This window comes from Scyliorhinus torazame, chromosome 4 (assembly GCF_047496885.1).
Source record: "Scyliorhinus torazame isolate Kashiwa2021f chromosome 4, sScyTor2.1, whole genome shotgun sequence".
Lineage (NCBI taxonomy): Eukaryota > Metazoa > Chordata > Chondrichthyes > Carcharhiniformes > Scyliorhinidae > Scyliorhinus > Scyliorhinus torazame.
This window is the reverse complement of record NC_092710.1, coordinates 1,709,753-1,735,477: the sequence shown is the minus strand read 5'-3', so window position 1 is coordinate 1,735,477 and position 25,725 is coordinate 1,709,753. Positions and strand designations below refer to the sequence as shown.

General features: G+C 55.9%; 1 protein-coding gene across 1 annotated transcript in view; it reads left to right on the top strand.

The window, feature by feature from the left end:
- LOC140410093 (beta-crystallin B1-like) overlaps nt 1-24,970 on the top strand; it is a 32,934-nt gene extending 7,964 nt beyond the window's left edge. Inside the window, exons 2-6 of the mRNA XM_072498030.1 lie at nt 4,887-4,979; nt 10,737-10,855; nt 15,737-15,869; nt 18,176-18,318; nt 24,524-24,970. Coding sequence (XP_072354131.1) covers nt 4,902-4,979; nt 10,737-10,855; nt 15,737-15,869; nt 18,176-18,318; nt 24,524-24,692 — 642 coding nt within the window. The 5' untranslated portion in view covers nt 4,887-4,901 and the 3' untranslated portion in view covers nt 24,693-24,970. The remainder of the gene's footprint in view (nt 1-4,886; nt 4,980-10,736; nt 10,856-15,736; nt 15,870-18,175; nt 18,319-24,523) is intronic.
- Nucleotides 24,971-25,725: the final 755 nt, after the last annotated feature.

The following is a 25,725-nucleotide window of genomic DNA, read 5'->3' as shown; positions in this document are numbered from 1 at the left end:
ATTGTCTGTGTGAGGGGGAGTGTCAGTGTGAGGGGGAGTGTCAGTGTGAGGGGGAGTGTCAGTGTGAGGGGGGAGCGTCAGTGTGAGGGGGGAGTGTCAGAGTGAGGGGGAGTGTCAGCGTGAGGGGGAGTGTCAGTGTGAGGGGGGAGTGTCAGTGTGAGGGGGGAGTGTCAGTGTGAGGGGGGAGTGTCAGTGTGAGGGGGTGTCAGTGTGAGGGGGGAGTGTCAGTGTGAGGGGGGAGTGTCAGTGTGAGGGGGGAGTGATGGGGGAGTGTCAGTGTGAGGGGGGAGTGTCAGTGTGAGGGGGGAGTGTCAGAGTGAGGGGGAGTGATGGGGGAGTGTCAGTGTGAGGGGGGAGTGTCAGTGTGAGGGGGGAGTGTCAGTGTGAGGGGGGAGTGTCAGTGTGAGGGGGGAGTGTCAGTGTGAGGGGGGAGTGTCAGTGTGAGGGGGGAGTGTCAGTGTGAGGGGGGAGTGTCATTGTGAGGGGGAGTCAGTGTGAGGGGGGAGTGTCAGTGTGAGGGGGGAGTGTCAGTGTGAGGGGGGAGTGTCAGTGTGAGTGGGAGTGAGGGGGGAGTGTCAGAGTGAAGGGGGAGTGTCAGAGTGAGGGGGGAGTGTCAGTGTGAGGGGGCGAGTGTCAGTGTGAGGGGGGAGTGTCAGTGTGAGGGGGAGTGTCAGTGTGAGGGGGGAGTGAGGGGCGAGTGTCAGTGTGAGGGGCGAGTGTCAGTGTGAGGGGGGAGTGTCAGTGTGAGGGGGGAGTGTCAGTGTGAGGGGGGAGTGTCAGTGTGAGGGGGGAGTGTCATTGTGAGGGGGAGTCAGTGTGAGGGGGGAGTGTCAGTGTGAGGGGGGAGTGTCAGTGTGAGGGGGGAGTGTCAGTGTGAGGGGGCAGTGTCAGTGTGAGGGGGGAGTGTCAGTGTGAGGGGGGAGTGCCAGTGTGAGGGGGGAGTGTCAGTGTGAGGGGGGGAGTGAGGGGGGAGTGTCAGTGTGAGGGGGGAGTGTCAGTGTGAGGGGGGAGTGAGGAGGGAGTATCAGTGTGAGGGGGGAGTGAGGGGGGAGTGTCAGTGTGAGGGGGGAGTGTCAGTGTGAGGGGGGAGTGTCAGTGTGAGGGGGGAGTGAGGAGGGAGTATCAGTGTGAGGGGGGAGTGAGGGGGGAGTGTCAGTGTGAGGGGGGAGTGAGGGGGGAGTGTCAGTGTGAGGGGGGAGTGTCAGTGTGAGGGGGGAGTGATGGGGGTGTGTCAGTGTGAGGGGGGAGTGATGGGGGATTGTCAGTGTGAGGGGGAGTGTCAGTGTGAGGGGGAGTGTCAGTGTGAGGGGGAGTGTCAGTGTGAGGGGGGAGCGTCAGTGTGAGGGGGGAGTGTCAGAGTGAGGGGGAGTGTCAGTGTGAGGGGGAGTGTCAGTGTGAGGAGGGAGTGTCAGTGTGAGGGGGTGTCAGTGTGAGGGGGGAGTGTCAGTGTGAGGGGGGAGTGTCAGTGTGAGGGGGGAGTGATGGGGGAGTGTCAGTGTGAGGGGGGAGTGTCAGTGTGAGGGGGGAGTGATGGGGGAGTGTCAGTGTGAAGGGGAGTGTCAGTGTGAGGGGGAGTGTCAGTGTGAGGGGGGAGTGTCAGAGTGAGGGGGGAGTGATGGGGGAGTGTCAGAGTGAGGGGGGAGTGATGGGGGAGTGTCAGTGTGAGGGGGGAGTGAGGGGAGAGTCAGAGTGACGGGGTGTCAGTGTGAGGGGGGAGTGTCAGTGTGAGGGGGGAGTGTCAGTGTGAGGGGGGAGTGTCAGTGTGAGGGGGGAGTGTCAGTGTGAGGGGGGAGTGATGGGGGAGTGTCAGTGTGAGGGGGGAGTGATGGGGGATTGTCAGTGTGAGGGGGATTGTCAGTGTGAGGGGGAGTGTCAGTGTGAGGGGGGAGCGTCAGTGTGAGGGGGGAGTGTCAGAGTGAGGGGGAGTGTCAGTGTGAGGGGGAGTGTCAGTGTGAGGGGGGAGTGTCAGTGTGAGGGGGGAGTGTCAGTGTGAGGGGGGAGTGATGGGGGAGTGTCAGTGTGAGGGGGGAGTGTCAGTGTGAGGGGGGAGTGTCAGAGTGAGGGGGGAGTGATGGGGGAGTGTCAGAGTGAGGGGGGAGTGAGGGGAGAGTCAGAGTGACGGGGTGTCAGTGTGAGGGGGGAGTGTCAGTGTGAGGGGGGAGTGTCAGTGTGAGGGGGGAGTGTCAGTGTGAGGGGGGAGTGTCAGTGTGAGGGGGGGAGTGTCAGTGTGAGGGGGGAGTGTCAGAGTGAGGGGGGAGTGTCAGAGTGAGGGAGGAGTGAGGGGAGAGTCAGAGTGACGGGGTGTCAGTGTGAGGGTGGAGTGATGGGGGAGTGTCAGTGTGAGGGGGGAGTGTCAGAGTGAGGGAGGAGTGAGGGGAGAGTCAGAGTGACGGGGGTGTCAGTGTGAGGGGGGAGTGTCAGTGTGAGGGGGGAGTGTCAGTGTGAGGGGGGAGTGTCAGTGTGAGGGGGGAGTGTCAGTGTGAGGGGGGAGTGTCAGTGTGAGGGGGGAGTGTCATTGTGAGGGGGAGTCAGTGTGAGGGGGGAGTGTCAGTGTGAGGGGGGAGTGTCAGTGTGAGGGGGGAGTGTCAGTGTGAGTGGGAGTGAGGGGGGAGTGTCAGAGTGAAGGGGGAGTGTCAGAGTGAGGGGGGAGTGTCAGTGTGAGGTGGGTGTCAGTATGAGGGGGGAGTGAGGGGGGAGTGTCAGTGTGAGGGGCGAGTGTCAGTGTGAGGGGCGAGTGTCAGTGTGAGGGGGGAGTGTCAGTGTGAGGGGGGAGTGTCAGTGTGAGGGGGGAGTGTCAGTGTGAGGGGGGAGTGTCATTGTGAGGGGGGAGTGTCAGTGTGAGGGGGGAGTGTCATTGTGAGGGGGGAGTGTCAGTGAGGGGGGAGTGAGGGGGGAGTGTCAGTGAGGGGGGAGTGTCAGTGTGAGGGGGGAGTGTCAGTGTGAGGGGGGAGTGAGGGGGAGTGTCAGTGTGAGGGGGGAGTGAGGGGGGAGTGTCAGTGTGAGGGGGGAGTGTCAGTGTGAGGGGGGAGTGTCAGTGTGAGGGGGCAGTGTCAGTGTGAGGGGGGAGTGTCAGTGTGAGGGGGGAGTGTCAGTGTGAGGGGGGAGTGCCAGTGTGAGGGGGGAGTGTCAGTGTGAGGGGGGGAGTGAGGGGGAGTGTCAGTGTGAGGGGGGAGTGTCAGTGTGAGGGGGGAGTGAGGAGGGAGTATCAGTGTGAGGGGGGAGTGAGGGGGGAGTGTCAGTGTGAGGGGGAGTGAGGGGGGAGTGTCAGTGTGAGGGGGGAGTGTCAGTGTGAGGGGGGAGTGAGGAGGGAGTATCAGTGTGAGGGGGGAGTGTCAGTGTGAGGGGGGAGTGAGGGGGGAGTGTCAGTGTGAGGGGGGAGTGTCAGTGTGAGGGGGGAGTGATGGGGGTGTGTCAGTGTGAGGGGGGAGTGATGGGGGATTGTCAGTGTGAGGGGGAGTGTCAGTGTGAGGGGGAGTGTCAGTGTGAGGGGGAGTGTCAGTGTGAGGGGGGAGCGTCAGTGTGAGGGGGGAGTGTCAGAGTGAGGGGGAGTGTCAGTGTGAGGGGGAGTGTCAGTGTGAGGAGGGAGTGTCAGTGTGAGGGGGTGTCAGTGTGAGGGGGGAGTGTCAGTGTGAGGGGGAGTGTCAGTGTGAGGGGGGAGTGATGGGGGAGTGTCAGTGTGAGGGGGGAGTGTCAGTGTGAGGGGGGAGTGTCAGAGTGAGGGGGGAGTGATGGGGGAGTGTCAGTGTGAGGGGGGAGTGAGGGGAGAGTCAGAGTGACGGGGTGTCAGTGTGAGGGGGGAGTGTCAGTGTGAGGGGGGAGTGTCAGTGTGAGGGGGGAGTGTCAGTGTGAGGGGGGAGTGTCAGTGTGAGGGGGGAGTGTCAGTGTGAGGGGGAGTGTCAGAGTGAGGGGGGAGTGTCAGAGTGAGGGAGGAGTGAGGGGAGAGTCAGAGTGACGGGGTGTCAGTGTGAGGGTGGAGTGATGGGGGAGTGTCAGTGTGAGGGGGGAGTGTCAGAGTGAGGGAGGAGTGAGGGGAGAGTCAGAGTGACGGGGTGTCAGTGTGAGGGGGGAGTGTCAGTGTGAGGGGGGAGTGTCAGTGTGAGGGGGGAGTGTCAGTGTGAGGGGGAGTGTCAGTGTGAGGGGGGAGTGTCACTGTGATGGGGGAGTGTCAGTGTGAGGGGGAGTGTCAGTGTGAGGGAGGAGTGAGGGGAGAGTCAGAGTGACGGGGAGTGTCAGTGTGAGGGGGGAGTGTCAGTGTGAGGGTGGAGTGATGGGGGAGTGTCAGTGTGAGGGGGGAGTGTCAGAGTGAGGGAGGAGTGAGGGGAGAGTCAGAGTGACGGGGTGTCAGTGTGAGGGGGGAGTGAGGGGGGAGTGTCAGTGTGAAGGGGGAGTGTCAGTGTGAGGGGGGAGTGTCAGTGTGAGGGGGGAGTGTCAGTGTGAGGGGGGAGTGAGGGGGGAGTGTCAGTGTGAGGGGGGGAGTGTCAGTGTGAGGGTGGAGTGATGGGGAGTGTCAGTGTGAGGGGGGAGTGTCAGAGTGAGGGAGGAGTGAGGGGAGAGTCAGAGTGACGGGGTGTCAGTGTGAGGGTGGAGTGATGGGGGAGTGTCACTGAGGGAGGAGTGTCAGTGTGAGGGGGAGCGTCAGAGTGAGTGGGTGTCAGTGTGAGGGGTGAGTGGCAGATTGAGGGAGGAGTGAGGGGAGAGTCAGAGTGAGGAGGTGTCAGTGTGAGGATGGAGTGATGGGGGAAGTGTCAGAGTGAGGGCGTGTCAGTGTGAGGGGGGTGGCAGTGTGCGGTGGAGCAGTGAGTGAATACCTCCACTCACTCAGCACCCTCGGTCCCTCCCCAGACGATGCCTCGGTGAAGTTGGTAAATGATGATGTTCTTTTTCAGCTCGGAGACTGAACGATGGCAGAAACAGAGAGCAAAACTGATGGGAAACATTCCGACAGGAAGACTGGTCAGGTGGAAATGGCACCTTACAAGGTCAGTCTGTCCCAGGGTCGCCAACTCACACTCTCCTCTAGGTGCTGCATGTCTATCCCGGTATCCTCCTCTCACACTCTCCCCTAGGTGCTGAATGTCTCCCGGTGTCCTCCTCTCACACTCTCCTCTAGGTGCTGACTGTCTGTCCCAGTGTCCTTCTCTCACACTCTCCTCTAGGTGCTGCATGTCTATCCCGGTATCCTCCTCTCACACTCTCCTCTAGGTGCTGAATGTCTATCCCGGTGTCCTCCTATAACACTCTCTAGGTGCTGAATGTCTCCCGGTGTCCTCCTCTCACTCTCCTCAAGGTGCTGACTGTCTGTCCCAGTGTCCTCCTCGCACACTCTCCTCTAGGTGCTGCCTGTCCCAGTATCCCCCACTCACACTCTCCTCTAGGTGCTGACTGTCCCAGTGTCCCCCACTCACACTCTCCTCTAGGTGCTGACTGTCCCGGTGTCCGCCTCACACGCTCTCGTCTCCGTGCTGACTGACTGTCCCAGTGTCCTCCTCTCACACTCTCCTCTAGGTGCTGACTGTCTGTCCCGGTTTCTCCCTCTCACACTCTCCTCTAGGTGCTGCTGACTAACTGCCCCAGTGACCCCCTCTCACACTCTCCTCTAGGTGCTGTCTGTCTGTCCCAGTGTCCTTCTCTCACACTCTCCTCTAGGTGCTGAATGTCTCCCGGTGTCCTCCTCTCACACTCTCCTCTAGGTGCTGACTGTCTGTCCCAGTGTCCTTCTCTCACACTCTCCTCTAGGTGCTGCATGTCTATCCCGGTATCCTCCTCTCACACTCTCCTCTAGGTGCTGAATGTCTATCCCGGTGTCCTCCTATAACACTCTCCTCTAGGTGCTGAATGTCTCCCGGTGTCCTCCTCTCACACTCTCCTCTAGGTGCTGCCTGTACCAGTGTCCTCCACTCACACTCTCCTCTAGGTGCTGACTGTCTGTTCCAGTGTCCCCCTCCCATACTCTCCTCCAGGTGCTGCAGTCTGTTCCAGTGTCCTCCTCTCTCACTCTCCTCTAGGTACTGACTGTCTGTCCCAGTGTCCTTCTCTCATACTCTCCTCTAGGTGCTGACTGTCTGTCCCAGTGTCCTCCTCGCACACTCTCCTCTCGGTGCTGCCTGTCCAAGTATCCCCCACTCACACTCTCCTCTAGGTGCTGACTGTCCCGGTGTCCGCCTCACACGCTGTTGTCTCCGTGCTGACTGACTGTCCCAGTGTCCTCCTCTCACACTCTCCTCTAGGTGCTATCTGTTTGTCCCATGTCCTCCTCTCACACTCTCCTCTAGGTGCTGACTGTCTGTCCCGGTTTCGCCCTTTCACACTCTCCTCTAGGTGCTGCTGACTAACTGCCCCAGTGACCCCCTCTCACACTCTCCTCTAGGTGCTGTCTGTCTGTCCCAGTGTTCTCCTCTCACACTCTCCTCTAGGTGCTGTCTGTCTGTCCCAGTGTTCTCCTCTCACACTCTCCTCTAGGTGCTGACTGTCTGTCCCGGTGTCCCCCTCTCACACTCTCCTCTAGGTGCTGACTGTCTGTCCCGGTGTCCCCCTCTCACACTCTCCTCTCGGTGCTGACTGTCGCAGTATCTGCCTCACACACCCACCTCTAGGTGCTGACTGTCCCGGTGTCCCCCTCTCACACTCTCCTCTAGGTGCTGTCTGTCTGTCCCAGTGTTCTCCTCTCACACTCTCCTCTAGGTGCTGACTGTCTGTCCCGGTGTCCCCCTCTCACACTCTCCTCTAGGTGCTGTCTGTCTGTCATATTATCTTCCTCTCACACTCTCCACTAGGTGCTGACTGTCTGTCCCGGTGTCGCCCTCTCACACTCTCCTCTAGGTGCTGCTGACTAACTGTCCCAGTGTCCCCCTCTCACACTCTCCTCTAGGTGCTGTCTGTCTGTCCCAGTGTTCTCCTCTCACACTCTCCACTAGGTGCTGACTGTCTGTCCCGGTGTCGCCCTCTCACACTCTCCTCTAGGTGCTGCTGACTAACTGTCCCAGTGTCCCCCTCTCACACTCTCCTCTAGGTGCTGTCTGTCTGTCCCAGTGTTCTCCTCTCACACTCTCCTCTAGGTGCTGACTGTCTGTCCCGGTGTCGCACTCTCACACTCTCCTCTAGGTGCTGCTGACTAACTGTCCCAGTGTCCCCCTCTCACACTCTCCTCTAGGTGCTGACTGTCTGTCCCGGTGTCCCCCTCTCACACTCTCCTCTAGGTGCTGACTGCCTGTCCCGGTGTCCCCCTCTCACACTCTCCTCTCGGTGCTGACTGTCACAGTATCTGCCTCTCACACCCACCTCTAGGTGCTGACTGTCCCGGTGTCCGCCTCACACGCTCTCGTCTCCGTGCTGACTGACTGTCTCAGTGTCCTCCTCTCACACTCTCCTCTATGTACTGACTGACTGTCCCAGTGTCCTCCTCTCACACTCTCCTCTAGGTGCTATCTGTTTGTCCCATGTCCTTCTCACACACTCTCCTCTAGGTGCTGACTGTCTGTCCCGGTGTCGCCCTCTCACACTCTGCTCTAGGTGCTGCTGACTAACTGTCCCAGTGTCCCCCTCTCACACTCTCCTCTAGGTGCTGTCTCTCTGTCCCAGTGTTCTCCTCTCACACTCTCCTCTAGGTGCTGACTGTCTGTCCCGGTGTCGCACTCTCACACTCTCCTCTAGGTGCTGCTGACTAACTGTCCCAGTGTCCCCCTCTCACACTCTCCTCTAGGTGCTGTCTGTCTGTCCCAGTGTTCTGCTCTCACACTCTCCTCTAGGTGCTGACTGTCTGTCCCGGTGTCTCACTCTCACACTCTCCTCTAGGTGCTGCTGACTAACTGTCCCAGTGTCCCCCTCTCACACTCTCCTCTAGGTACTCACTGTCTGTCCCGGTGTCCCCCTCTCACACTCTCCTCTAAGTGCTGACTGTCTGTCCCGGTGTCCCCCTCTCACACTCTCCTCTCGGTGCTGACTGTCACAGTATCTGCCTCACACACCCACCTCTAGGTGCTGACTGTCCCGGTGTCCCCCTCTCACACTCTCCTCTAGGTGCTGTCTGTCTGTCCCAGTGTTCTCCTCTCACACTCTCCTCTAGGTGCTGACTGTCTATCCCGGTGTCCCCCTCTCACACTCTCCTCTAGGTGCTGTCTGTCTGTCACAGTATCTTCCTCTCACACTCTCCACTAGGTGCTGACTGTCTGTCCCGGTGTCGCCCTCTCACACTCTCCTCTAGGTGCTGCTGACTAACTGTCCCAGTGTCCCCCTCTCACACTCTCCTCTAGGTGCTGTCTGTCTGTCCCAGTGTTCTCCTCTCACACTCTCCACTAGGTGCTGACTGTCTGTCCCGGTGTCGCCCTCTCACACTCTCCTCTAGGTGCTGCTGACTAACTGTCCCAGTGTCCCCCTCTCACACGCTCCTCTAGGTGCTGTCTGTCTGTCCCAGTGTTCTGCTCTCACACTCTCCTCTAGGTGCTGACCGTCTGTCCCGGTGTCGCACTCTCACACTCTCCTCTAGGTGCTGCTGACTAACTGTCCCAGTGTCCCCCTCTCACATTCTCCTCTAGGTGCTGTCTGTCTGTCCCAGTGTCCTCCTCTCAAACTCTCCTCTAAGTGCTGAGTGTCTGTCCCAGTGTCCTCCTCTCTCTCACTCTCCTCTAGGTGCTGACTGTCTGTCCCAGTGTCCTCCTCTCACAGGAGGAGGCCCCATTCAAACCCTTCTCCAGCCTGTTACATAGCAACTGGAGGAGGCCCCATTCAGCCCCTTCTCTAGCCTGTTACACAGGAACAGGAGGAGGCCCCATTCAGCCCCTTCTCCAGCCTGTGACAAAGGAAGAGGAGGAGGCCCCATTCAGCCCCTTCTCCAGCCCGTTACACAGGAACAGGAGGAGGCCCCATTCAGCCCCTTCTCCAGCCTGTTGCACAGGAAGAGGAGGAGGCGCCATTCAGCCCCTTCTCCAGCCGGTTACACAGGAACAGGAGGAGGCCCCATTCAGCCCCTTCTCCAGCCTGTTGCACAGGAAGAGGAGGAGGCCCCATTCAGCCCCTTCTCCAGCCCGTTACACAGGAACAGGAGGAGGCCCCATTCAGCCCCTTCTCCAGCCTGTTACACAGGAACAGGAGGAGGCCCCATTCAGCCCCTTCTCCAGCCTGATACACAGGAACAGGAGGAGGCCCCATTCAGCCCCTTCTCCAGCCCGTTACACGGGAACAGGAGGAGGCCCCATTCAGCCCCTTCTCCAGCCTGTTACACAGGAACAGGAGGAGGCCCCATTCAGCCCCTTCTCCAGCCTGTTACACAGGAACAGGAGGAGGCCCCATTCAGCCCCTTCTCCAGCCCGTTACACAGGAACAGGAGGAGGCCCCATTCAGCCCATTCTCCAGCCTGTTACACAGGAACAGGAGGAGGCCCCATTCAGCCCCTTCTCCAGCCTGTTGCACAGGAATAGGAGGAGGCCCCATTCAGCCCCTTTTCCAGCCTGTTACACAGGAACAGGAGGAGGCCCCATTCAGCCCCTTCTCCAGCCTGTTGCACAGGAATAGGAGGAGGCCCCATTCAGCCCCTTTTCCAGCCTGTTACACAGGAACAGGAGGAGGCCCCATTCAGCCCCTTTTCCAGCCTGTTACACAGGAACAGGAGGAGGCCCCATTCAGCCCCTTTTCCAGCCTGTTACACAGGAACAGGAGGAGGCCCCATTCAGCCCCTTCTCCAGCCTGTTACACGGGAACAGGAGGAGGCCCCATTCAGCCCCTTCTCCAGCCTGTTACACGGGAACAGGAGGAGGCCCCATTCAGCCCCTTCGCCAGCCTGTTACACAGGAACAGGAGGAGGCCCCATTCAGCTCCTTCTCCAGCCTGTTACACAGGAACAGGAGGAGGCCCCACTCAGCCCTTCCCCAGCCTGTTAAACAGGAACAGGAGGAGGCCCCATTCAGCCCCTTCTCCAGCCTGTTACACAGGAAGAGGAGGAGGCTCCATTCAGCCCCTTCTCCAGCCTGTTACACAGGAGCAGGAGGAGGCCCCATTCAGCCCCTACTCCAGCCTGTTACACAGGAACAGGAGGAGGCCCCATTCAGCCCCTTCTCCAGCCTGTTACACAGGAAGAGGAGGAGGCTCCATTCAGCCCCTACTCCAGCCTGTTACACAGGAACAGGAGGAGGCCCCATTCAGCCCCTTCTCCAGCCTGTTACACAGGAAGAGGAGGAGGCTCCATTCAGCCCCTTCTCCAGCCTGTTACACAGGAACAGGAGGAGGCCCCATTCAGCCCCTTCTCCAGCCTGTTACACAGGAAAAGGAGGCCCCATTCAGCCCCTTCTCTAGCCTGTTACACAGGAACAGGAGGAGGCCCCATTCAGCCCCTTCTCCAGCCTGTTACACAGGAACAGGAGGAGGCCCCATTCAGCCCCTTCTCCAGCCTGTTACACAGGAACAGGAGGCCCCATTCAGCCCCTTCTCCAGCCTGTTACACAGGAACAGGAGGAGGCCCCATTCAGCCCCTTCTCCAGCCCGTTACACAGGAACCGGAGGAGGCCCCATTCAGCCCCTTCTCCAGCCTGTTACACAGGAACAGGAGGAGGCCCCATTCAGCCCCTTCTCCAGCCTGTTACACAGGAACAGGAGGAGGCCCCATTCAGCCCCTTCTCCAGCCTGTTACACAGGAACAGGAGGAGGCCAACAGGACTAGCCGATACTCTCTGAGACACACACTGTTTTGGGGCTGGACTTTGCTCTCAAACCTCCCTGATGAACGTTCTGTACTTTGTTTTCAACAGATGTTCATCTTTGAGCAGGAGAATTTCCGAGGCCGGTGTTTGGAGGTTACTGGCGAGTGCATGAATGTCTGTGATATGGGCTTCGAGCGGATTGGCTCCATGCGAGTAGAGTGTGGACCGTAAGTCAATGTTGTGGTCAATGGGGCAGGTTGGAATCGGAATGGGCTGAGGAGCAATGTGGACAAGGCTGTAGAATCTCCATTATAAAGATGCTTCCCGATACTCTGATCTCTTGCAACAGAGTCAGACAGTGCGGCACTCCCTCAGTACTGACCCTCTGACAGTGCAGCACTCCCTGAGTACTGACCCTCTGACAGTGCGGCACTCCCCCAGTACTGACCCTCTGACAGTGCAGCACTCCCTCAGTACTGACCCTCTGACAGTGCGGCACTCCCTCAGTACTGACCCTCTGACAGTGCAGCGCTCCCTCAGTACTGACCCTCTGACAGTGCGGCACTCCCTGAGTACTGACCCTCTGACAGTGCGGCACTCCCCCAGTACTGACCCTCTGACAGTGCAGCACTCCCTCAGTACTGACCCTCTGACAGTGCGGCACTCCCTCAGTACTGACCCTCTCACAGTGCGGCACTCCCTCAGTACTGACCCTCTGACAGTGCGGCACTCCCTCAGTACTGACCCTCTGACAGTGCGGCACTCCCTCAGAACCTACCCTCTGACAGTGCAGCACTCCCTCAGTACTGACCCTCTCACAGTGCGGCACTCCCTCAGTACTGACCCTCTGACAGTGCGGCACTCCCTCAGTACTGACCCTCTGACAGTGCGGCACTCCCTCAGTACTGACCCTCTCACAGTGCGGCACTCCCTCAGTACTGGCCCTCTGACAGTGCGGCGCTCCCTCAGTACTGACCCTCTGACAGTGCGACACTCCCTCAGTACTGACCCTCTGACAGTGCGGCACTCCCTCAGTACTGACCCTCTGACAGTGCGGCACTCCCTCAGTATTGAGCCTCTGACAGTGCGACGCTCCCTCCGTACTGACCCTCTGACAGTGCGGCACTCCCTCAGTACTGACCCTCTGACAGTGCGGCACTCCCTCAGTACTGACCCTCTGCCAGTGCGGCACTCCCTCAGTACTGACCCTCTGACAGTGCGGCATTCCCTCAGTACTGACCTTCTGACAGTGCGGCATTCCCTCAGTACTGACCCTCTGACAGTGCAGCACTCCCTCAGTACTGACCCTCTGACAGTGCGGCACTCCCTCAGTACTGACCCTCTGACAGTGCGGCACTCCCTCAGTACTGACCCTCTGACAGTGCGGCACTCCCTCAGTACTGACCCTCTGACAGTGCGGCGCTCCCTCAGTACTGCCCCTCTGACAGTGCGGCACTCCCTCAGTACTGACCCTCTGACAGTGCAGCACTCCCTCAGTAGTGACCCCTGACAGTGCGGCGCTCCCTCAGTACTGACACCCTGACAGTGCAGCACTCCCTCAGTACTGACCCTCTGACAGTGCAGCACTCCCTCAGTACTGACCCTCTGACAGTGCGGCGCACCCTCAGTACTGACCCTCTGACAGTGCGGCGCTCCCTCCGTACTGCCCCTCTGACAGTGCGGCACTCCCTCAGTACTGACCCTCTGACAGTGCGGCGCTCCCTCAGTACTGACCCTCTGACAGTGCGGCACTCCCTCAGTACTGACCCTCTGACAGTGCAGCACTCCCTCAGTACTGACCCTCTGACAGTGCAGCACTCCCTCAGTACTGACCCTCTGACAGTGCAGCACTCCCTCAGTACCGACCCTCTGACAGTGCGGCACTCCCTCAGTACCGACCCTCTGACAGTGCTGCACTCTCTCAGTACTGACCCTCTGACAGTGCGGCACTCCCTCAGTACCGACCCTCTGACAGTGCGGCACTCCCTCAGTACCGACCCTCTGACAGTGCGGCACTCCCTCAGTACCGACCCTCTGACCGTGCGGCACTCCCTCAGTACCGACCCTCTGACAGTGCGGCACTCCCTCAGTACTGACCCTCTGACAGTGCAGCACTCCCTCAGTACTGACCCTCTGACAGTGCAGCACTCCCTCAGTACTGACCTGACAGTGCGGCACTCCCTCAGTACTGACCCTCTGACAGTGCGGTTCTCCCTCAGTACTGACCCTCGGACAGTGCGGCACTCCCTCAGTACTGACCCTCTGACAGTGCGGCACTCCCACAGTACTGACCCTCTGACAGTGCGGCACTCCCTCAGTATTGAGCCTCTGACAGTGCAACGCTCCCTCAGTACTGACCCTCTGACAGTGCGGCACTCCCTCAGTACTGACCCTCTGACAGTGCAGCACTCCCTCAGTACTGACCCTCTGACAGTGCGGCACTCCCTCAGTACTGACCCTCTGACAGTGCGGCACTCCCTCAGTACTGACCCTCTGACAGTGCGGCACTCCCTCAGTACTGACCCTCTGACAGTGCGGCACTCCCTCAGTACTGACCCTCTGACAGTGCAGCACTCCCTCAGCAATGACCCTCTGACAGTGTGGCACTCCCTCAGTACTGACCCTCTGACAGTGCAGCACTCCCCCAGTACTGACCCTCTGACAGTGCGGCACTCCCTCAGTACTGACCCTCTGACAGTGCAGCACTCCCTCAGTACTGACCCTCTGACAGTGCGGCACTCCCTCAGTACTGACCCTCTGACAGTGCGGCACTCCCTCAGTACTGACCCTCTGACAGTGCGGCACTCCCTCAGTACTGACCCTCTGACAGTGTAGCACTCCCTCAGCACTGACCCTCTGACAGTGAGGCACTCCCTCAGTACTGACCCTCTGACAGTGCGGCACTCCCTCAGTACTGACCCTCTGACAGTGCGGCACTCCCTCAGTACTGACCCTCTGACAGTGCAGCACTCCCTCAGTGCTGACCCTCTGACAGTGCAGCACTCCCTCAGTACTGACCCTCTGACAGTGCGGCACTCCCTCAGTACTGACCCTCTGACCGTGCAGCACTCCCTCAGTACTGACCCTCTGACAGTGCGGCACTCCCTCAGTACTGACCCTCTGACCGTGCAGCACTCCCTCAGTACTGACCCTCTGACAGTGCGGCACTCCCTCAGTACTGACCCTCTGACAGTGCAGCACTCCCTCAGTACTGACCCTCTGACTGTGCGGCACTCCCTCAGTACTGACCCTCTGACAGTGCGGCACTCCCTCAGTACTGACCCTCTGACAGTGCGGCACTCCCTCAGTACTGACCCTCTGATAGTGCGGCACTCCCTCAGTACTGACCCTCTGACAGATTGTTGGTGATGGTGGATGTATGAAGTGTGCGTGACATTGAGTGGGATTGAAGGCTATGGGGAGGAGGTGTTTAGTTCGAAGTGAGGGAGATTGGAGTTGGTGTGTGGGATTGAGGGGTATTTTGGAAAGATATTTTGTTGGGAGTGAGGGAGTTGGAAGATTGTAGTTCTTTGAAACTGAGCGCCATCCTCAGATCGCCGTTCGTTGGTAACATCCGAAATTGTGGAGAACGCGGTTTTTGGGATTCATGGATATGGAAGAAGGGGTTTTCGGGATTGTAGGGGATGGGAGATGCTGGCCATTTGGGATTGAGCAATACTGGGATAATGTATTTATTTGGGATTGAGGAAGTTGGTGAGTTGGGATTGAGGAAGTTGGTGAGTTGGGATCGAGGAAGGTGGTAAATTGGGATTGAGGAAGGTGGTAAATTGGGATTGAGGAAGGTGGTGAGTTGGGATTGAGGAAGGTGGTGAGTTGGGATTGAGGAAGGTGGTAATTGGGATTGAGGAAGGTGGTGAGTTGGGATTGAGGAAGGTGGTGAGTTGGGTTTGAGGAAGGTGGTGAGTTGGGATTGAGGAAGGTGGTGAGTTGGGTTTGAGGAAGGTGGTGAGTTGGGATTGAGGAAGGTGGTGAGTTGGGATTGAGGAAGGTGGTAATTGGGATTGAGGAAGGTGGTGAGTTGGGATTGAGGAAGGTGTTGAGTTGGGATTGAGGAAGGTGGTGAGTTGGGATTGAGGAAGGTGGTGAGTTGGGATTGAGGAAGGTGTTGAGTTGGGATTGAGGAAGGTGGTGAGTTGGGATTGAGGAAGGTGGTAATTGGGATTGAGGAAGGTGGTGAGTTGGGTTTGAGGAAGGTGGTGAGTTGGGATTGAGGAAGGTGGTGAGTTGGGATTGAGGAAGGTGGTGAGTTGGGATTGAGGAAGGTGGTGAGTTGGGATTGAGGAAGGTGGTGAGTTGGGATTGAGGAAGGTGGTAATTGGGATTGAGGAAGGTGGTGAGTTGGGATTGAGGAAGGTGGTGAGTTGGGATTGAGGAAGGTGGTGAGTTGGGATTGAGGAAGGTGGTAAATTGGGATTGAGGAAGGTGGTGAGTTGGGATTGAGGAAGGTGGTAAATTGGGATTGAGGCAGGTGGTGAGTTGGGATTGAGGAAGGTGGTAATTGGGATTGAGGAAGGTGGTGAGTTGGGATTGAGGAAGGTGGTAAATTGGGATTGAGGAAGGTGGTGAGTTGGGATTGAGGAAGGTGGTGAGTTGGGATTGAGGAAGGTGGTGAGTTGGGATTGAGGAAGGTGGTGAGTTGGGATTGAGGAAGGTGGTGAGTTGGGATTGAGGAAGGTGGTGAGTTGGGATTGAGGAAGGTGGTGAGTTGGGATTGAGGAAGGTGGTGAGTTGGGATTGAGGAAGGTGGTGAGTTGGGATTGAGGGTGCCGGGAGTGGACGGGTGTGAGAGATAAGGGGGTGTGAGGGACAGTTGGGGATATGGTGAAATTGTGGAAATGACGGATCCACGGAGAAAGTTGGGATTTGCGGAGAAGGGGAAAGAGGAACAAATTTGGAAAAGTGTGGGATTGCGGGAAAGAGGGATTGTAGGGATTGTCTAGGATAGGGGTTGGAGAGGTTTGGGAGAGATGAGAATGCGATGTACAGGGAGAAGCGGTGTTTGAATGGGATTGCTGGAAGATTTTTTACTGGAGTTAAGGTGTCTCCGGTTGTGGTCAAAGTTAATCTCATCCCATTCTCTGTTCCAGATGGGTCATCTACGACAAGTGCAATTTTTCGGGTGAAATGTTTATACTGGAGAAAGGGGAGTTTCCTCGCTGGGACGCCTGGTCGAATAGTTATAGAAATGATTACGTCATGTCCTTCCGGCCTGTTCACATGGTACGTGTCCCTCCGATCATTTCGCTTGGTTGAATGTTGATTCTAGACCTCTGCCCTCCCTCTGGGCTCTTGCTCTGTAATTCACTCAGTGGCTAGCACGCCAACAGTGACTCTGACCTTTAATCAGGCCTCACTCGCTCCTCTGCTTCATTTTTAGCTTTTCATTCACGGGGTGTGGACGTTGCTGGTGAGGCCAGCATTCACTGCCCGTCCCTATTTCCCCTTCAGAAGGTGGGGGTGAGCTGCCTTCTTGAACCGCTGCCGTCCCCGAGGTGTAGGTACACCCACTGTGCTGTTAGGGAGGGAGTTCCAGGCTGTTGCCCCGGCGACAGTGAAGGAACGGCCGATATATTTCCCAGTCGGGGTGGTGAGTGACTCGGAGGGGAGCCTCCAGGTGGGGGGGGTTCCCAGGTATCTGCTGCTCTTGTCCTTCTCGATGGAGGTGGGCGTGGGTTTGGAAGGTGCTGCCTGAGGAACCTCGATGAGTCGCTGGGGGGCATCTTGTAGATGGGACACACGGCTGACACTGTGCGTCGGGGTGGGGGAGAGTGAATGTTTGTGGAAGGGGAGCGATCAAGCGGGGCTGCTTTGTCCTGGATGGTGTCGAGCTTCTCGAGTGTTGTTGGAGCTGCGCTCATCCAGGCAAGTGGAGAGTTTCCCTCACACTCCTGACTTGTGCCTTGTCGATGGGGGACAGGCTTTGGGGGGTCAGGAGGTGAGTTCCTCTCCGCAGGATTCCCAGCCTCTGACCTGCCCTGGTAGCCACAGTATTAATGTGGCTGGGCCCAGTTCAGTTTCTGATCAATGGTTACCCCCAGGATGTGGATTGTGGGGGATTCAGCGATGGGAGCAGCGATGCATCAGACCAACTCAGCTGACCACACCTCCACTGGATCACCCACTGACCGCACCTCCACTGGATCACCCACTGACCGCACCTCCACTGGATCACCCACTGACCGCACCTCCACTGGATCACCCACTGACCGCACCTCCACTGGATCACCCACCGACCGCACCTCCACTGGATCGCCCACTGACCGCACCTCCACTGGATCACCCACTGACCGCACCTCCACTGGATCACCCACCGACCACACCTCCACTGGATCACCCACTGACCGCACCTCCACTGGATCACCCACTGACCGCACCTCCACTGGATCACCCACTGACCGCACCTCCACTGGATCACCCACCGACCACACCTCCACTGGATCACTCACCGACCGCACCTCCACTGGATCACCCACTGACCACACCTCCACTGGATCACCCACTGACCGCACCTCCACTGGATCACCCACCGACCGCACCTCCACTGGATCACCCACTGACCACACCTCCACTGGATCACCCACTGACCGCACCTCCAATGGATCACCCACTGACCGCACCTCACTGGATCCCCCACCGACCGCACCTCCACTGGATCACCCACTGACCGCACCTCCACTGGATCACCCACTGACCGCACCTCCACTGGATCACCCACTGACCGCACCTCCACTGGATCGCCCACCGACCGCACCTCCACTGGATCACCCACTGACCGCACCTCCACTGGATCACCCACTGACCGCACCTCCACTGGATCACCCACTGACCGCACCTCCACTGGATCACCCACTGACCGCGCCTCCACTGGATCACCCACTGACCACACCTCCACTGGACCACCCACTGACCACGCCTCCACTGGATCACCCACTGACCACACGTCCACTGGATCACCCACTGACCGCACCTCCACTGGATCACCCACTGACCTCACCTCCACTGGATCACCCACTGACTGCACCTTCACTGGATCATCCACTGACCACACCTCCACTGGATCACCCACTGACCGCGCCTCCACTGGATCACCCACTGACCGCGCCTCCACTGGATCACCCACTGACCGCATCTCCACTGGATCACCCACTGACCGCACCTCCACTGGATCACCCACTGACTGCACCTCCACTGGATCACCCACTGACCACACCTCCACTGGATCACCCACTGACCGCGCCTCCACTGGATCACCCACTGACCGTGCCTCCACTGGATCACCCACTGACCGCACCTCCACTGGATCACCCACTGACCGCACCTCCACTGGATCACCCACTGACCACATCTCCACTGGATCACCCACTGGCCACACCTCCACTGGATCGCCCACTGGCCACACCTCCACTGGATCGCCCACTGACCGCACCTCACTGGATCACTCACCGACCACACCTCCACTGGATCACCCACCGCTCAGCAAATGGAGTGATCAGTGAAATATTAAGGGTTATGTTGCTTTATTTCAGGATCCCCGTCAACACAAGGTGTGCCTGTATGAAATGGCCGGACTCAAAGGACGCAAGATGGAGATCGTGGACGATGATGTTCCCAGTCTGTATTCATACGGATTTACCAATCGAGTGGGGAGTATGTCTGTGAGCTGTGGGACGTAAGTATAAATGATCATCGTTCTCTCCAACGCTGTGTGCCCGGTGAGAAAGGAGAACATGAGGCAGGGGACCACTGCATAGAGAGGTGTCAGATTCCAGACCTCTGGAAATACAAGACCATTTGGCCTTTGAACCCGCTCCACCATTCACGCGGTCATGGTCGATGATGTGTGTAAACGCTCTCCTCACTCCCTTTGAAACATTAATGGTCGAGTAATCTCTCTGCATAAAGTCTCCATATTCCCAGAAGACCATCGGCTGCTCCTTCCCCCTTTGAGGGGGAGCTGACCGGTGGTGGTTTAACCCGAGGGTCACCTCAGACGAGGCACAAGGTTCATGAATAACCTCAGCCGGTACGGGGATTTGGTGCTGGCCTCGCCCTGCATCAGCTGTCCAGGCAACGGAGCTAATGTTAATCCTGCCTCAGATAAGGAGATGAAAACTGCCCACAATACCCCAGGTGTGATCTCACCCGGAGCCCTGTACAGCTGCAGTAAGACATCCTCGCTCCTGTACTCCAATCCTCTCGCAATGAAGGCCGACATACCATCTGTGTTCCTCACCGTTTGACGTACGCAGATGCTGCTTCCAGAGACTGGTGCACTCGGACACCCAGGTCCCTCTGCACACCAACATTTCCCAATCCATCACCATTTAAATAACACTCTCTCATTCTGATTCTCTGTCCCAAGTGGATACCTTCACATTTATCCACGATACACTGCACCTGCCACGTATTTACCCACTCACTCAACCTGTCCATATAACCTTGAAGCTTCTTAACATCCTCCTCGCCACTCGCATTCCCAACATCCTCCTCGCCACTCGCATTCCCAACATCCTCCTTGCCACTCACACTCCCAACATCCTCCTCACCACTCACATTACTAACATCCTCCTCGCCACTCACACTCCCAACATCCTCCTCGCCACTCACACTCCCAACATCCTCCTCGCCACTCACACTCCCAACATCCTCCTCGCCACTCACATTCCCAACATCCTCCTCGCCACTCATCCCCAACATCCTCCTCGCCACTCACATCCCCAACATCCTCCTCACCACTCACAACCCCAACATCCTCCTCGCCACTCACATCCCCAACATCCTCCTCGCCACTCACACTACCAACATCCTCCTTGCCACTCACATTCCCAACATCCTCCTCGCCACTCACATCCCCAACATCCTCCTCGCCACTCACATCCCCAACATCCTCCTCGCCACTCACATTCCAAACATCCTCCTCGCTACTCACACTACCAACATCCTCCTTGCCACTCAGTCCCAACATCCTCCTCGCCACTCACATCCCCAACATCCTCCTCGCCTCTCACACTCCCAACATCCTCCTCGCCACTCACATCCCCAACATCCTCCTCGCCACTCACATCCTCTTTACTTGCTGCTCCCTCTGTTGATCAGTGGAATATCATCACCTCTCTGATTATTTCCGAGGTTGCTCACCTCTTTAACCTTCCTCACTCCCTCAATTGGGAATTGAATCAGTAAGGCAGCTCCTTTTACATTTCAGATGTTTAAATTAATTTAAATTAAGCTAGAATTGTGCAGTGTAGGTTAACAAGGGCTGCCCCACCCACTCACATGACTGGTTGGCAGTTAAGTGTCAGTCACTTAAATCTACTTTGATCTAAAAGCAGGTGGGGAGGGGAGTCAATTCAGGACAGTTTAAAAAGAGCCACTTGTAAGCTCACTCCCAGTGAGTTCTCCCAGTGAGCCAGAGAAGACACAGCCAGAGTGAGACAGCAAAGAGCGAGTTTGGGAATTTGAATCGAGGTGGGAATTCGAAGCTGGGTGGGGAGGAAGTGCTTTTTGTGACTGGTAAGTAGTGTTTCTGTTTTTCTGTTTCTTTTCATTGGTATATTTATTTATTTTTTTCTTCGTTGTTTATTTATTTATTTAAATTTTGGGGGGGGAATTCAAATTGTTGAAGTTAACCAAAGGTTTAAGACATGGCAGGAGATCTCAGACCCGTGTCATGCTCCTCGTGTGAGATGTGGGAGCTCAGCGACACGTCCACTGTCCCTGGCTCCTTCACGTGCAAGAAGTGTGTCCAGTTGCAGGTCCTGTTAGACCGCTTGCCGGCTCTGGAGCTGCGAATGGACTAACTTTGGAGTGTCCGCGATGCTGAGGACGTTGTGGATAGCACGTTTAGCGAGTTGGTCACACCGCAGGTGAAAGGTACTGAGGGAGATAGAAAATGGGTGACCAAAAGACAGAGCAAGAGTAGGAAGGCAGTGCAGGTGTCCTCTGCGGTCATCTCCCTGCAAAACAGATATACCGCTTTGGATACTGTTGAGGGAGATGGCTCACCAGGGGAAGGCAGCAGCAGCCAGGTTCATGGCACCGTGGCTGGCTCTGCTGCGCAGCTGGGCAGGAAGAAGAATGGCAGGGCTACAGTGATAGGGGACTCAATTGTAAGGGGAATAGACAGGCGGTTCTGCGGACGCAATCGAGACTCCAGGATGGTATGTTGCCTCCCTGGTGCAAGGGTCAAGGGTGTCTCGGAGCGGCTGCAGGACATTCTGGGGGGGGGGGGGGGGTGAACAGCCAGCTGTCGTGGTGCACATAGGCACCAACGATATAGGTAAAAAACGGGATGAGGTCCTACAAGCTGAATTTAGGGAGCTAGGAGTTAAACTAAAAAGTAGGACCTCAAAGGTAGTAATCTCAGGATTGCTACCAGTGCCACGAGCTAGCCAGAGTAGGAATGTCAGGATAGAGAGGATGAATACGTGGCTCGAGAGATGGTGCAAGAGGGAGGGATTCAAATTCCTGGGACATTGGAACCGGTTCTGGGGGAGGTGGGACCAGTACAAACCTGACGGTCTGCCCCTGGGCAGGACTGGAACCGATGTCCTGGGGGGGGGGGAGGGGGGGGTGTTTGCTAGAGCTGTTGGGGAGAGTTTAAACTAATGTGGCAGGGAGATGGGAACTGATGCAGGAAGTTGGAATGTAGTAAAACAGGGACAGAAATAAAAGGCAGTACGGGGGAAAGTGTAAGGCAGAGAAGCCATAGTCAAAAATCAAAAAGGGCGACAGTACAAGGTACAGTGACTGAGGGGAGCTCAGTGAATAGGACCAGGAATACTAAAAGAAATAAAACGGGAAGTGAAAACATTAATGGTAAGCGACGCGGCAGGTTGTTACAGGAAGATATGGGTTCAACGACAAGGAAAATTAGGAGAAAGGTTAAGAGGAAATATAACTTAGGAGAGGTTACTGATCGAGGTGTTAAGATTCAAAACAGAGGTAAAAAAGCCAACATAAGTGTACTTTACCTGAATGCTCGTAGTATTCGGAATAAGGTGAATGAGTTGATGGCGCAAATCATCGTGAATGACTGTGATTTAGTGGCCATTACTGAAACATGGTTAAAGGATGGTCACGACTGGGAGTTAAATATCCGAGGGTATCAAACCTTTCAGAAGGACAGAGTGGATGGTAAGGGAGGTGGTGTAGCTCTGTTATTTAAGGATGACATCTGGGCAACAGTAAGGGATGACATCGGTGCTATGGAGGATAAGGTTGAATCCATTTGGGTGGAAATCAGGAATAGTAAGGCGAAAAAGTCACTGATAGGAGTAATCTATAGGCCACCAAATAGTCACATTATGGTGGGGCAGGCAATAAACAAAGAAATAACAGATGCATGTAGAAATGGTACAGCAGTCATCATGGGGGATTTTAATCTACATGTCGATTGGTTTAACCAAGTCGGTCAAGGCAGCCTTGAGGAGGAGTTTATAGAATGTAACCGCGATAGTTTCCTAGAACAGTATGTAATGGAACCTACGAGGGAACAAGCGGTCTTAGATCTGGTCCTGTGTAATGAGACAGGATTGTTTCAGGATCTCATAGTTAGGGATCCTCTCGGAAGGAGCGATCACAATATGGTGGAATTTAAAATACAGATGGAGGGTGAGAAGGTAAAATCAAGCACTAGAGTTTTGTGCTTAAACAAAGGAGATTACAATGGGATGAGAGAAGAACTAGCTAAGGTAGACTGGGAGCAAAGACTTTATAGTGAAACAGTTGAGAAACAGTGGAGAACCTTCCAAGTGATTTTTCACAGTGCTCAGCAAAGGTTTATACCAAAAAAAAGGAAGTGCGGTAAAAAGAGGGAAAATCGACCGTGGATATCTAAGGAAATAAGGGAGAGGATCAAATTGAAGGAAAAAGCATACAAAGTGGCAAAGATTAGTGGGAGACTAGAGGACTGGGAAATCTTTAGGGGGCAACAGAAAGCTACTAAAAAAGCTATAAAGAAGAGTAAGATAGATTATGAGAGTAAACTTGCTCAGAATATAAAAACAGATAGTAAAAGTTTCTACAAATACATAAAACAAAAAAGAGTGGCTAAGGTAAATATTGGTCCTTTAGAGGGTGAGAAGGGAGATTTAGTAATGGGAGATGAGGAAATGGCTGAGGGACTGAACAGGTTTTTTGGGTCGGTCTTCACAGAGGAAGACACAAATAACATGCCAGTGACTGATGGAAATGAGGCTATGACAGGTGAGGACCTTGAGAGGATTGTTATCACCAAGGAGGTAGTGATGGGCAAGCTAATGGGGCTAAAGGTAGACAAGTCTCCTGGCCCCGATGGAATGCATCCCAGAGTGCTAAAAGAGATGGTTGGGGAAATTGCAAATGCACTAGTGATAATTTACCAAAGTTCACTAGACTCTGGGGTGGTCACGGCGGATTGGAAATTAGCAAACGTGACACCACTGTTTAAAAAAGGAGGTAGGCAGAAAGTGGGTAATTATAGGCCAGTGAGCTTAACTTCGGTAGTAGGGAAGATGCTGGAATCTATCATCAAGGAAGAAATAGCGAGGCATCTGGATGGAAATTGTCCCATTGGACAGACGCAGCATGGGTTCATAAAGAGCAGGTCGTGCCTAACTAATTTAGTGGAATTTTTTGAGGACATTAACAGTGCGGTAGATAACGGGGAGCCAATGGACGTGGTATATCTGGATTTCCAGAAAGCCTTTGACAAGGTGCCACACAAAAGGTTGTTGCATAAGATAAAGATGCATGGCATCAAGGGGAAAGTAGTAGCATGTATAGAGGATTGGTTAATTAATAGAAAGCAAAGAGTGGGGATTAATGGGTGTTTCTCTGGTTGGCAATCAGTAGCTAGTGGTGTCCCTCAGGGATCAGTGTTGGGCCCACAACTGTTCACAATTTACATAGATGATTTGGAGTTGGGGACCAATGGCAATGTGTCCAAGTTTGCAGACGACACTAAGATAAGTGGCAAAGCAAAAAGTGCAGAGGATACTGGAAGTCTGCAGAGGGATTTGGAAAGGCTAAGTGAATGGGCTAGGGTCAGACAATTGGAATACAATGTTGACAAATGTGAGGTTATCCATTTTGGTAGGAATAACAGCAAAAGGGATTATTATTTAAATGATAAAATATTAAAACATGCTGCTGTGCAAAGAGACCTGGGTGTGCTAGTGCATGAGTCGCAAAAAGTTGGTTTTCAGGTGCAACAGATGATTAAGAAGGCAAATGGAATTTTGTCCTTCATTGTGAGAGGGATGGAGTTTAAGACTAGGGAGGTTATGCTGCAATTGTATAAGGTGTTAGTGAGGCCACACCTGGAGTATTGTGTTCAGTTTTGGTCTCCTTACTTGAGAAAGGACGTACTGGCACTGGAGGGTGTGCAGAGGAGATTCACTAGGTTAATCCCAGAGCTGAAGGGGTTGGATTACAAGGAGAGGTTGAGTAGACTGGGACTGTACTCGTTGGAATTTAGAAGGATGAGGGGGGATCTTATAGAAACATATATTATGAAGGGAATAGATAGGATAGATGCGGGCAGGTTGTTTCCACTGGCGGATGAAAGCAGAACTAGGGGGCATAGCCTCAAAATAAGGGGAAGTAGATTTAGGACTGAGTTTAGGAGGAACTTCTTCACCCAAAGGGTTGTGAATCTCTGGAATTCCTTGCCCAGTGATGCAGTAGAGGCTCCTTCATTAAATGTTTTTAAGATAAAGATAGATAGTTTTTTGAAGAATAAAGGGATTAAGGGTTATGGTGTTCGGGCCGGAAAGTGGAGCTGAGTCCACAAAAGATCAGCCATGATCTCATTGAATGGCGGAGGGGGCTCGAGGGGCCAGATGGCCGACTCCTGCTCCTCGTTCTTATGTTCTTATTCTGTCTCCCGGTAGGTGGGTGGGGTATGAATACCCCGGTTACCGAGGTTGCCAGTTCCTCCTGGAGAAGGGCGAGTACCAACATTGGAATGAGTGGGGTGCCCACCGTCCTCAGATCCAATCCATGCGGCGAATCCGGGACCAGCAGTGGAACACACAAGGCTGCTTCACCATCACCAACTAGCCGGCGACGGGCATGGGGGGGGGCACTGGGTTACCAGGGGCACAGTGGGGGGGGGGCGACAGGGTCATGGCCAGATGAGGGACACTGGGATGGCAGCGAGGTCACTGCTGGGATCTGCGAGGGTGAGCTGAGTTCTCGGGGCTGAAAGGTTCGTGTCAATCACCAGCCGACTACTCATGGGGTTGGTCTGGGTCATGGGGAGGAGTGAGGGGTTCAGTCGGGTCATGGGGAGGGATCAGGGGTTGTCAGGGTCATGGGAAGGGGTCAGAGTGCACAGTCTGGGTCATGGGGAGGAGTGAGGGGTTCAGTCAGGGTCATGGGAAGGGGTCAGAGTGCACAGTCTGGGTCATGGGGAGGGGTCAGAGTGCACAGTGTGGGTCATGGGGACGGGTCAGAGTGCACAGTCTGGGTCATGGGGAGAGGTCAGAGTGCACAGTCTGGGTCATGGGGAGGGGTCAGAGTGCACAGTCTGGGTCATGGGGAGGGGTCAGGGGCAGAGTCTGGGTCATGGGGAGGGGTCAGAGTGCACAGTCTGGGTCATGGGGAGGGATCAGTGGTTGTCAGGGTCATGGGAAGGGGTCAGAGTGCACAGTCTGGGTCATGGGGAGGAGTGAGGTGTTCAGTCAGGGTCATGGGAAGGGGTCAGAGTGCACAGTCTGGGTCATGGGGAGGGGTCAGAGTGCACAGTGTGGGTCATGGGGACGGGTCAGAGTGCACAGTCTGGGTCATGGGGAGAGGTCAGAGTGCACAGTCTGGGTCATGGGGAGGGGTCAGAGTGCACAGTCTGGGTCATGGGGAGGGGTCAGGGGCAGAGTCTGGGTCATGGGGAGGGGTCAGAGTGCACAGTCTGGGTCATGGGGAGGGGTCAGAGTGCAGTCTGGGTCATGGGGAGGGGTCACAGTGCACAGTCTACGTCATGGGGACAGGCAGTAGGCACGGCTCAGTACCTGGGGAGTGGGGGGTCAGCATTCGGGAGGGGGGTGGGGTGAAATTCTGGGTCTCAGGAGGGTAAGGGTCGAGGCTCCGGGAACTT